The sequence below is a fragment of the Mastomys coucha genome, unplaced genomic scaffold (genome assembly GCF_008632895.1).
Source record: "Mastomys coucha isolate ucsf_1 unplaced genomic scaffold, UCSF_Mcou_1 pScaffold23, whole genome shotgun sequence".
Lineage (NCBI taxonomy): Eukaryota > Metazoa > Chordata > Mammalia > Rodentia > Muridae > Mastomys > Mastomys coucha.
In genome coordinates this window covers 74,767,230-74,779,547 of record NW_022196906.1, presented here as the reverse complement: position 1 = coordinate 74,779,547, position 12,318 = coordinate 74,767,230, and the positions used below count along the sequence as shown (strand labels likewise).

Sequence of the window (12,318 nt, the reverse complement as noted above, 5' to 3'; positions counted from 1 at the left end):
GAGACAGGGTTTCTCTGTGTAGCCCTGGCTGTCCTGAAACTCACTCTGTAGACCAGGCTGGCCTCAAAGTCAGAAATCTGCAGTGCTGGGATTAAAGCCGGGTGGCCACCACTGCCCAGCAAGGAAATTCTTAAATAGTAGAAAATATAATTTATATCTGGCATAGCAACGCCAACTCAAGTGTTGTTACAAGATGACGTACCAACTCTTGAATCTTTGATCAATTAAAGCCAAGAGTAAGACCTGAATGCCCGCTGTGAAGAATTCAGGTGTGATAGCAGAATAGAATTTCCTTAACTTGTCTGAAAACAGTCATTCTAAGAGCTTATTAAAAGTACAGACTAAATGTTAGGCAGTGGTGGCACATACCTTTAATTTCAGCTCTCAGGAAGCAGAAACACGCGGATCTCTGTAAGTTCCAGGCCACCCTGGCCTACATAGAGAGTTCTAGGATAGCCAGGGCTACATAGATAAACCCTGTCTCAAGAGAGGAAAAAAAAAAGAACCAAGACCAAAACAAATGTACAGATTAAGGGCTGGGATGCAGCTCAGTGATAGGTTGCACTAGTTTGCCTAGTACAAGCCAAGGCTCTGGCTCAGTCCCAGTCCACAAAGAGAACAAGAGACAACAAAACAGGTTCATGTTTCTTGTCTCAGCATCACTGAAGGGAACACTTAGAGCCAAGCACAACAGTAATGGGTTCATCACCATCTAAGAAACACAAATGAGTCTTCCACTGTTCTAAGTATTAGACCTACAGCCTCAGAATTCTACGTATTCTGAAGTTATCAGGATATAATTAATGTTATTATTTTGAGAGACAAACAGAAATAAAAGATGTTGCTCAACAGAAGTAAAATGATTTTTTTTTTAAAGTTATCCCCTTAAATGAGTGCAAGATTATTTCAGGGCAGCTAATATTTCAGGACAGCTGTGTATTTATCCATACAGAATAAATGAACCTGAGCTGTGCGCTATTCCTAGTAGAAGAATCAAGAAATAAGGATGTAAACACAGAGATCTGTGGGGCTTTTGTTGGACTCTGTTTTAAATTATCATCATAGGCACTCATTTTGTATCCGTGAATTCAAATATTGAGAAAATATTTTTGAGGAAAAGTCTAGCCATGTAAGACCATGTAACAACGTTCTCCTTGACATCACACTGAAGAACACTGCTTCACAGATATCTAATATTTACACCACATTTTAAGTAAGCTAGAAATAATGTATGTGAAAGAATATATACAGATCAAATGCAAATACTACAGCATTTTACTCACAGGACACAAACGTCCTGATATCTCATATCAAAGAATAAAGGAATTGTTAAGACTCTGACTTACGACAGATTAGTTGTCTCAGAATTTCTCCTCTCTCTCTGATTAAGGCGTTTATAGAAAAAAGAACTGAATATATGAATTCGGTCAGCTTCTTCTTTCTTCAGTTTCTCAAGCACCAAGTATCTGTTTTAAGGAAAAAAAACCCAATATATCATAAGAGATCACAGTTCACTCAATATACAAATAGTCACTTACTGGGCCATGATAATCACTATATTAGAAATACCGTTTATTTAATGTACTAGATGTAGTAGTCACCAAAATATCTTTAGGCAATTATTAAAGTGTGTTCTTTTTTTAGAATTAAAACTATGACTTGAAAGATATGCTTTAAAATAAACTTCAAGCCAGAAAATAAGTATACAGAAATAATTTCTAGAAACATTCATAGAAGCATTAATCAAAACTGTAAAAAACTTGGCAGAAATGCTAATTTACTAATGAATAGAAAAATAAAATATATGATATGATACTCAGCAGAAGAAATGGCTACCATAAACAGGACAACGAAGAAGAATTTTAAGAATATTATGCAGAATAAGAAGCTAGTCAGCAGTAAGAGCATGTGCTGCTCTGCCAAGACCTGGGTTTACACAGCGATCTGTAACTCTAGCTTCCAGTATGCACGTGGTGCACAAACATGCCAGCAAACACTCATACACATGAACTAAGGATGTAAGAATCCACCCAGAGGGAGCTTCCCTTCTCAGAAGGAAAGGGGAAGCACAACAGGGAGAAGACATGCATGAAAAGGTACTGGCTGGGAAGAAAGGTACGGCTGACACCGGTTTGGAAAATGAGTAAGTCTTTTTAAAACACATTCTTGTTTTTCTTGCTACTGTGCTGGAGACAAACATCCATGATCCCTTATATTGCGAGGGAAATTATAATTTGATAAATTGATGTGTTAGTGTTTCAGACTTGTGACAGAAGTTAGGTGATGAGGTTTATGGCCATATTCTCTTGATAAGATAGTATGAAAGTCTTGTGAAATCTTACACAGAAATATAAAATACTTAAGAGATCTGTTATCCTCAAAGGCTTTTTACTTTATACCATTTGGTAATTTCAAAGCTCAAGTTTTTTTTTTTTTTTAAAATGATGATGATGATGATGATGTGTCTGGAGGCGAGCAACGTGCATGCCAAAACATGTATGTGGAGACAACTTTGCTGGGTCAGTGCTTTCTTTCTACCGTGGCTTCTGGGGATCAAACTCTAGTTGGCAGGCTGGCATGGTACATGTCAAGGAACATCATCTGATGAGCTCTTTCTCTCTCTGGCCCAAAGCTCAAGCTTCAATAAAAAAGATACAACCTGAAAGAATTCTTATACTGAGGCAGCTCAGGGGGCCCTACAAAAGGATTACAAACTAAAAGATAGGGCCTGGTGAGATGGCTCAGCGGGTAAGAGCACTGACTGTTCTTCTGAAGGTCTTGAGTTCAAATCCCAGCAACCATATGGTGGCTCACAACCACCCATAATGAAATCTGATACCCTCTTCTATGCACTCATTTATAATAGTAAATAAATCTTTAAAAAAAAAGTAAAAGATAATCCCCTCAACACACAGTTTGAATCAGTTATTGATTTCTACAATAATATTCCTAACAGTAAAGTAGGTAGAAGGCTGGAGCTACACCTAAAAGGAAACCCATATTGCTCTTGCTGGCCAAAAGGTACTTTTGAAAACTTCAACTGAGTTGTTCATTGTCACTCTTGACTACAGTTTTTCATGCTTGAGAGGGAGGGGATAGGAGGTATACATCTCTGGGGTTGTTTGGGCTATAGTCCAGGTTCAATGCCAGGCAGGCTACACTGCAGAGTGAGACTTTCAAAAACTCTAAAACTTGAATTAAACAAACAAAGGTATAATTCAAAAGGGGTGGGGATAAGGTACTTGTGGGTTAAGAAATCTGTCAAGTCAGGTGTGATTGTTCCTACTTGTAATCCCAATTTTTGGAACAGGAGGATTGCTGTGAACCAGAGACCAGCTTGGCAGACAAGGCAAGGCCCTCCCTGTCTCCAAAATACAAGAGAGAGAAAAAAAAGAGAGAAAGAGAGGGAAAAAAAACCATAAGCATGCGCGCACACATGCACCCAAAACAACCTCTTCTGGGCTAACAACATGGTTCAGCAAATAGAGGCATGGATAGAGCCTGACACCCTGAGTGTGATACCCAAAACTGACATGGTATAAGAAAGATGCTCCCTCAAAACCCGTCACCCAATAAATAAAAAGCAAACGGAAATTCTAAGCTTCTGATATACAGACAAATCCATACTTTTAAAAAAGATTTTTATTTTATGTATATGTGTATTTTACCTATTTGTGTACTATGTGTGTGCCTGGGGCCCCAGGAGGCCAGAAGAGGGCGCTGGATCCCCTTGAACTAGAGTCAAAGACAATTGTAAGCCACCATGTAGGTGCTAGAAAGTGAACCTGGGTCTTCTGCAAAAATAACATGTGCTCTTAACCGCTAAGCCACCTTTCCAGCTCCCAAATCCGTGGCTTTAAAAGATATTAATCCTCCTCTATAACTCTCTTTTGGCCTTGATGGCTAAGGACCAAGACTTGTGTTTCTGTTTGTCTCTGCTCACCCTCCACTGGTACTGGGTCACAGACAATGAAGGCAGATGTGCCTTGTAGCTGAGCATTCAAGCTGAGGTCTCTTGCTTACAGAGAAAGTAGCCTCACCCGCTGAACCAGCCCCCAAATCCTTTCTCAAACAAGGAATACAAGAGGGCGGAGAGAGATCAGCAATTGAAGGTGTTTCCTGCTCTTCCATCAAAAGATCCCAGTTCAGTTCCCACCAACTACTTGGTTGGTTCACAAGGCCCCGTAACTCCAGCTCTAAGAGATTTGGGACACTCTTCTGGCTTTGGTAGGTACCTGTGCACATAGCTGACTGCACACACACAAATAAAAAAAAAAAACCTAAATCTTAAAACAAGCAAAAAAACTCTCACAGAACAATAAGAACTATCCTTTTATTTAACTTCTAAAATATCATGAGATATAAATAAAAATTTTAAAGTAGGATATATTTTCCTATATTTCCTTTATTAACTGCATGTTTTATATTAGGCTTATTATATAAAATTTAATTGGAAGCTTAACTATAAATATGTATACTGAATAAAGTCAAGATTATAAATTATAAATATTTTAGTATGACATAAAAAAATTAAGATTGTTTAGTATGAAACACAAACAACAAAAATAGCAGGGGTAAGTTGGTTGGCAGAGAGCTTTCTTAGCATGTGATGAAGTCCTGGGTTTATTCCCCAAACACCATATAAGCATATAGCTTCTAGCTAAGGATGGTAGTACATGCCTGCAATCCCAGCCAGCAAGAAGACCACAATTCCAAGGTCATCCTCAGCTACACACTATGACTGAGGCCAGCCTGGGATATGTGAGATTCTGTCATAAAGAAGTAGTAGTAGCAGCAGGAACAGCAGTAGTAGTAACTCCAAAATATTACATAAAGGGTTAAAAATAAAAGGATGGAGTGTTTGCCATGAAAGTGAACAGAAACATCAACACTGTCAACAAAGCTGACTCAAGAGGAGGAAGATCAGGGAGAAGGAAGGATATTATGTAATGATAAAAGGTTAATTCTCTAAGGTATAAAAGCATTTTACTAAAATACAGGTGGCTTAAAAACAGCAAGCTAGAGGGCTCGAGTGATGGCTCAGGAGTTAAGAGCAGTCAGTCCTGAGTTCAATTCCTAGCAACCACATGGTGGCTCATAATCATCTATAATGGGATCTGATGCCCTCTTCTGGTGTGTGTGAAGACAGTTACAGTGTATTCATATACATAAAATAAATAAATAAAATAAAAAGAAAGAACAGCAAGCTAGAGATTTTAACACTCTTTTCTAATAATTTTATAGAACAATTAGGCATAAAAGCTGTAAGGATTTCATGCATGCTTGCCAAGTGTTCCTATCCAAGCCAAGCTGAGCTATATGTTTCTTATACTTTATTTTGTCTGCATATGAGTGCCGGGGCCACTGGAAGCCAGAAAAGGATATAAGATCCCTGGAGCAGAAGTTACATGCCTTTTCCCTCAAAGTGTAAAGTGAATTCCATTACTGGGCTATTAAATTAATTTTTCAGGTTTGAACAACCAGGTTTCAAAACACACTCTGAGTTAAGAGATGCTGAAATATCTAGGAATTAGGAAACACCAGCCTGGATATAAGGAGGCTGAGTTTTATTTTGTTTCATGTATGTGCCCTTTCACTATACATACCAGTAAACACATAGTAAGATAGTGTTTATGAAAATTGTGCTGGCACATCCTTACTGTTTAAAATGTAGTACCTCATTCAATTCTCACAACCCTTTATTCTCATTTGAAAAGATTTACTTATTTATTTTTGTGTATATGAGTACACTGTAGCTGTCTTCAGACACACCAGAAGAAGACATCGGATCCCATTACAAATGGTTGTGAGCCATCACGTGGTTGCTGGGAATTGAACTCAGTACCCCTGGAAGAGCTTATTCTCATTTTAAAAATAACAAAACAAAATTAGAGAAAGAATACTTAAGTAGAAGATTACTCTTCTCAAGTGTCACAGTTTATGGCAGTAAAAGAAATTTCTAATCAAAAGTCTGATTTTAGAAAGCAGATTTAAAAAGATATGCAATGGCAGAATGTCAGGTTTATTAAATAAGTCAGCTAACTTACTTCAAATAAAAGTCGATAATAACATCATTTAAAAACTCTCCTTCAGTTAGACAGTGCAGGTCCTCATTAGTAACAGAAATGCCTCCCTTAGCTGGAGGTGGTGGATATACTATCAATCTACAATAAAAGAAAAAGAAAACATTACTTAACACAGAAACAAACATTTTTAAGCACTGAAAATATAAAAGAATTTTCTCACTTTTCTACAGGGCCAATGAAGATTGTATGGCTCTCTCCAGCCTCTTCGTCATCATCAAAAAACTGCAATTCTTGTTTGCTTCTAAGTTGTATTTTAGATTCAAAGGACACCTGGCAGAAAAAATAGCCAATTTGCGAGGTTAACTGGGAAATTGTTTTAATAAAAAGAGCAAGTCCAAGGCAGAAGAGGCGTCTCAGTGGAGAATGCACACCTATAACCTAAGCACTGGACAGGCTCACTGGAAGCTGCAGATAGCCTGGTCTCCAAAGTGAGTTTGAGGGTAGTCAAGGCTACATAGCAAGATCCTGCCTCAAAAACAAAAACAAATAAACAAACAAAGCAAGCCTGAAAATAACAATCTAGAAAAGTATGAACAGTGCTTACATACATAAAGCTACAAAAGCTAGGAATAAGGCTAGTTTCACTAGTAGCTTCCAGACAATATATTATACTGGGTTTTCTAGTTTCTTATGTTTATTATTCATACTGAATCATACTGGTAAGATTTGAAGAACTGTTAAAATAAAACAAATCCCAAAGTTGGTTTGTTTTTTGTTGTTGTTGTTTTTGTTTGTTTTTCCCCTGATAGGAATGGAACCCTAACTTAGTGCAAAGGCTAAACAGTCTGTGGGAGCTGGAGCATAGGTGCTAACAACATACAATTCAGTGAGCTAAACAAACACTCACTATAGGAGAACCTGAGTCCACTGCACTTGCTTTTTTAAAATCTCTGCAAGAAGAGGAAGGCTTCCCTCTTTCCTCTTCCCTGCTTCCCACACATGTACAACATTTAGTTCGGTTATCAAGACTGTGTCTTGGGGCTGGATATACAGCTCACCGGAGATACAGAATACTGATCCAGGAGAGCATTAAAAGAGGAAGAAGTTTGCCAGGCATGCCTTTAATCCCAGTCCTCGAAGTGGGGGTAGGAGATAGGCAGATTACAAAGTTTTAGGCTAGCCTAGTCTATGGTAAGACCTAGGCTATATAGAGCTACAGAGTAGGAATCAACTTAAGAACAACTAGAAAAGACAAAAAGAAAACCAAAACAAATGAACAAAAACAAAGTTTTTAGCCAAGTGTGGGGGACACACGTTAGCTAGAACCTCAGCTACAGAGAAGACGGCAAGCCTGCCATTTGTTCATAAATAAGACCCTGAAACAAACAAACAAAACCTATCAAATATGCCTTGAACCATCCACATTTAAGTTTGTAGCCAGATTGAAAGATTTATTTCAAATAAACTGAGCAATTCTCAAACAAGCAAAACTGAACTGCTGTACAAATGGTACAGTGCTCCTGTGAGCAAGCAGTCTGAGAGTTCCCGAACTCTGAGGCATTTCTATAGAACTGCATGCAGACTGATAAAGTCAGAGTGTATTCTTTACTTCCAATATTGTCAGCTATGTTAAAACAAATGTGTACTGTGCACAGGGGACCTAAACTTCAGCACTAGGACACAGGGTAACAATTTATCTGAGTGAGCAGTGAATACAGTGTGAAGAGAGGGACAGAGAAAAAGAAAACAGAGAGTGTGTGAAAAGGAGCTAACTGAGATCCAAAACATGTTTTAAAACTTAAATTTCTTTAATTTTAAAATGAATTTTTGAAGTCTAACATTAAAATGAACAATATTTAAACATTTCGCTTTAAAATTATTCATTATTATTGAAGGTGTGGCTCATGACAAGGTGTCTGCCTAACATAGTAGAAGCCCGGGTTTTGATCCCTTACAAAAAGCAAACAGAATTACCCAACTATTAATATTATGGTAAGATTTTAAAATATACTTACAGTTTTCACTTTGCTCTCTTTTTGCACACAGTTTCCTTTGATGCTCTCTTCATAGTTTCTTGTACAGGCAACAAGTCTGCTATTGGCTTCTTCAAAAAGAATTTTTGTCAAAAAGTTGGAAACATTATTCCTTATACCAATGTCAGTAATGATACTTTCAAAGACCACTTCTGCCTGATGATCAAGGCCAGTTTGAAAAATTAAAATAATGTACTGTTCTTCTAAACCTGAAAAGAAATAAATATAGCTATGAGACTGACCAGATTAAGTAGACAATTTTAAAGTATACCAACAGGTAAATAATGGGTATGATGACTTGTGTCTTTAATTCCAGCACCTGTAAAGTGAAGTCAGGATGGTTGTCAAGAGTTTATGGAAAGCCTGAGCTACACAGTGAATACTGAAACACTCTTTTAAAAAAAAGGCCAAGGCATTTGCCCCAAAGCATGAGAAAGACTCTCAGAGTCTGATTCCCAAATCCACATAAAAAGAGACGAAGACAGGCAAAATCGCTGATTTGCCTTCTTGCCAGGCTAGCCTACATGATAAATCTTGAGCAGTAAAAGACCCTGTCTTGGGCTGGAGAGATGGCTAAGTAGTTAAGAGAACTGACTGTTCTTCTAGAGGTCCTGAGTTCAATTCCCATCAACCATGTAGTAGCTCGCAACCATCTGTAATGGGATCCATTGCCCTCTTCTGGTGTCTCTGAGGACAGCTACAGTGTACTCATCGTTCATGTATGTATGTATGTATGTATGTATGTATGTATGTATGTATATAAAGACCCTGTCAGAAAAAGCTGGATAATACCTGAGGCTGACCACCTCTGGTATCCTTATCTGTGTGTGCACATGCACATGAGCACTTGTATACAGATAAAAGTAACAACCAATTATTCTCTAGATGATTACAAGTTCTGGAATATATATCCATAACAGTATTTGGTACACGGAGAGTCACAATACTGGTACTGAAAAATGGGCAGTATTTCTCAGAAACGTTACCAAAGAAACCAGATCTAAAGTAGTCCATTAACAAAGCTATTAAAAAACAAAAACAATCTACTTCTAAAACATGGCTCTCAACTGATGAGTCCAAACTTCCACAGGGGTTACATATCAGATATCCTACATATGGAATATTTACATTATGGTTTACAACTGTAGCAAAATTAAGAGTCATGAAGTGGCAACAATAATGGTTGGGGTTCACCATGACATAAGGAACTCTACTAAAGGGTCGCAGCATTAGGAAAGTTCAGAACCACCATTCCGAAAGGATCAAAACTAAATCATAATCTTAAAACATATCAATTAGCAATTATATTTCTGCCAAGGCTGGTTCAGAGAAAGCCAAGCACATAGTATTACCTCCACATAATAGACCCGCAAAGCTGTTGTTCACTAATGTGTACATTTTACGGCTATATTAGCATCTACTCGACGCTAAGCCTCAACTGCAATTAATGCCAAACATATTTTTTTTTAAATAAATTACTTTTATTGTTTGTGTGTGTTTGCCTCCATGTATGTCTGTGTAGGACTGTGTGTCTGGTGCTCATAGAGGGGCCAGAAGAGTGTTACACCTTTTAGAACTGAAGTTACAGATAATTGTGAGCTGCATGTGGGCGCTGGGATACAAACCCACATCCTCTACAAGAGCAGTGAGTGATCCTGACCACCAGAGTATCTCCCCAGCCCCAAATGCACTTAGTACATGAACAGCTGTGCTGCTGTGGCACAAACTGAAGAACCACATTTATTTAAGGAATAAAAAGACCTCTTCCATGTCCTTCAAATTTTACTTAACTCAGCAGTCACATCACTGAAATTCATTTTACTTCAGTGTTACAGACTTCAGATCCTTGGAATTTTAGCCCACTTTGCAACCTTTCTAAATGGGCAACCTCAGGTTTTATCTTCAACCCTTCCACTTTCTATTGGCCTTTCCTCAGAGGCTGGTGTACCCATTTACAGTTAGGAAATTATATTCCTACCAAATGAAATAAGTACTGACTGACCTAAAAGTCATTGCTTCAACTTCTCATGGTGCACTAATAAAACATTCCACTTTCTGTAACACTCCTATTCTGCTACCTGGCAAACCTATCTTATCTGTAATTTGTCCACCCAACTTACTTGTTATCCTGTTTATTCCTTTACAATCATTCCAAACTTTATCTTCTTTACTCATCTGTAGCTGCATGCTCAGCTTCTGATAAACTGATGGTATTGCCTGGAGAAACACTACTGGTAATTTCCGGACATTGCACCATTCACATTTAGTTAGATCAGAGGTATTTAAAATAATCTCTACAGGATCACTTTCTGGTGCTAGAGGGAAACAGAGAAAAACAAACAAAGGGCAAATTTTTAAGATGACAAACCAAGTAGGGAGGAAATACAAGCTTAAAATTAATAATTTACTATACTCTATACTATTCTTAACTGCATTTATAAAACATAATTTTTCCAAAACTCTAAAATATTAGGCTTAGCTGCATTGCAAAATAAAATTATATGAAGCCCTTTATACAATTAAACAAAAATTACTACAAAAATGGATCAGTATATAGTGTATTAACAAATAAAAAGTAGCTTACCATCTAGATGTATCTTGATTGACTCTAAAGAAAACTTTAAAAACAGAAAGACAAATTAGTATTGATAGACTTATTGACATTTTTGTTCTATATATTCTAAATGGTATATATGGTCCCTAAGTATACAAAGGTCAGAAAAACTGAGTCATATACCATGTGCTTAAATCTAAGATGAATTATCCACAACCATATCAAAACAACAACAAAAACTCCTCTATTTGAACTTGAATATTATAGTGAACATTTACCTCAACATTCATTTCCTAGATTCATGAACTGTTAATATTTTCAGTTATCTACTATATCACTGTTTATAAATTATATTTTTACTCAAAAAAAAAAAAAGCCCCAAAGCAGGCAGCAGTCATTACTTCATCCCTAAAGCCTTCAGCATGAAGCTCCTAAAGACAAGCACATCTGCTACACAAGTAAAACATCATCAGCGAATCTAAGAGAGCAAGTTTAACTTCAATATACAGTTTATACTTGAATTTTCATCAATCCTTGTTTTAACTTTCTGTCAGCCATTACTCTGTCAATATTATACAGCAAATACCAACGGTGTCCATACTACAAACTTGTCTCTCTATTCTTCAGGACATGGCTTTTATGAGGCCTAAGTTGTATACACCATGCAATCATGAGAGGGGTTTCCTCATCTCCAAATCCAATCCAAACATTTTCAGGGCAAGTAGCATATGGACAATGTGCTGAGACCCCATGCTATGGCCCTGCAGTGCCAGGCTGCCTCTCCTCATGTTATTAATCACCACCTGAGCAGTCACTGCTAGGCTTTTTGCTCTGCTTCCATATTTGTCCATTTAGTACTAAATAGTCCAGCAAAGATACTTAAAGTCAGTGAATATCTTTGGTTTTAGCACCACTGACATTCTTTCCCTGAATTATTATTGGTGGTTATAAAATGATTTAATTTTTTAATTATTCCAATGTAGAGAGCACTTGACATTAAGCCTAATTAATAAACCTGAGTCAAGTAATCTTGAATGTTTACAGAAGTTAGAGAATCAAAAGAGGACACAAATGTTTTGATAGGCATTGAAGAATAAGGTATATTCACAGCAGTAAACAGATACATGAGAAGCAAACACAGACCACGTGTTCCTTAACCAAAATTCTAAAATGCTGAGGACCAAAGGAGGTTCATATTTTAGAAACGTTCATGTAGAATATTTTCTTAAATGTTAGTGGTTAAAAATCCCTGATCTACACACCCAGGATCAGAGGTAAGCAGGAACCTACATCTGTCCCAACACTGGGAGTAACTGGGACCAGCTTGACCAGGCACACAGGAACTCCACCAGCCCAGTGACTCGGGTTCCTTCCGGTCTGTCTGGGTTAGTGTTCTGAGCAGACCTTGGACACAAGCTCTGCAGCCAGTCCCACAACACACAGAGAAAGCCACACTCCCAGGTAATCTAACAAGCCCAGGATCCCAGGATCCCAGAATCACAGGAACAGAGACAGCTTGACTCTGAGGAGTTCTGAAACAACCAGGATTACAGGAAGGACAGGCTCCAGTTAGATTTAGCAAGGGCAGGTAGCACTAGAGTTAACCAGATGGCTGGGGGCAAGCATAAAAAAAAAACCAACACAAACCAAGGTCAATTGCCATCATCAGAACCCAATTCTCCTACCATAGCAAGTCCTGGACACA

The 12,318-nt window shown here is 37.7% G+C and overlaps 1 protein-coding gene across 3 annotated transcripts in view; it reads right to left on the bottom strand.

Moving 5' to 3' along the window:
* Positions 1 to 12,318, bottom strand: part of Senp6 (SUMO specific peptidase 6) — a 90,762-nt gene that overhangs the window by 19,435 nt on the left and 59,009 nt on the right. For all 3 annotated transcript variants that reach the window (XM_031345486.1, XM_031345487.1, XM_031345488.1), the window contains 6 exons: positions 10,644 to 10,677; positions 10,180 to 10,374; positions 8,042 to 8,268; positions 6,247 to 6,356; positions 6,048 to 6,164; positions 1,347 to 1,466 (listed from right to left, as the gene is read on the bottom strand). In XM_031345486.1, coding sequence (XP_031201346.1) covers positions 1,347 to 1,466; positions 6,048 to 6,164; positions 6,247 to 6,356; positions 8,042 to 8,268; positions 10,180 to 10,374; positions 10,644 to 10,677 — 803 coding nt within the window. The remainder of the gene's footprint in view (positions 1 to 1,346; positions 1,467 to 6,047; positions 6,165 to 6,246; positions 6,357 to 8,041; positions 8,269 to 10,179; positions 10,375 to 10,643; positions 10,678 to 12,318) is intronic.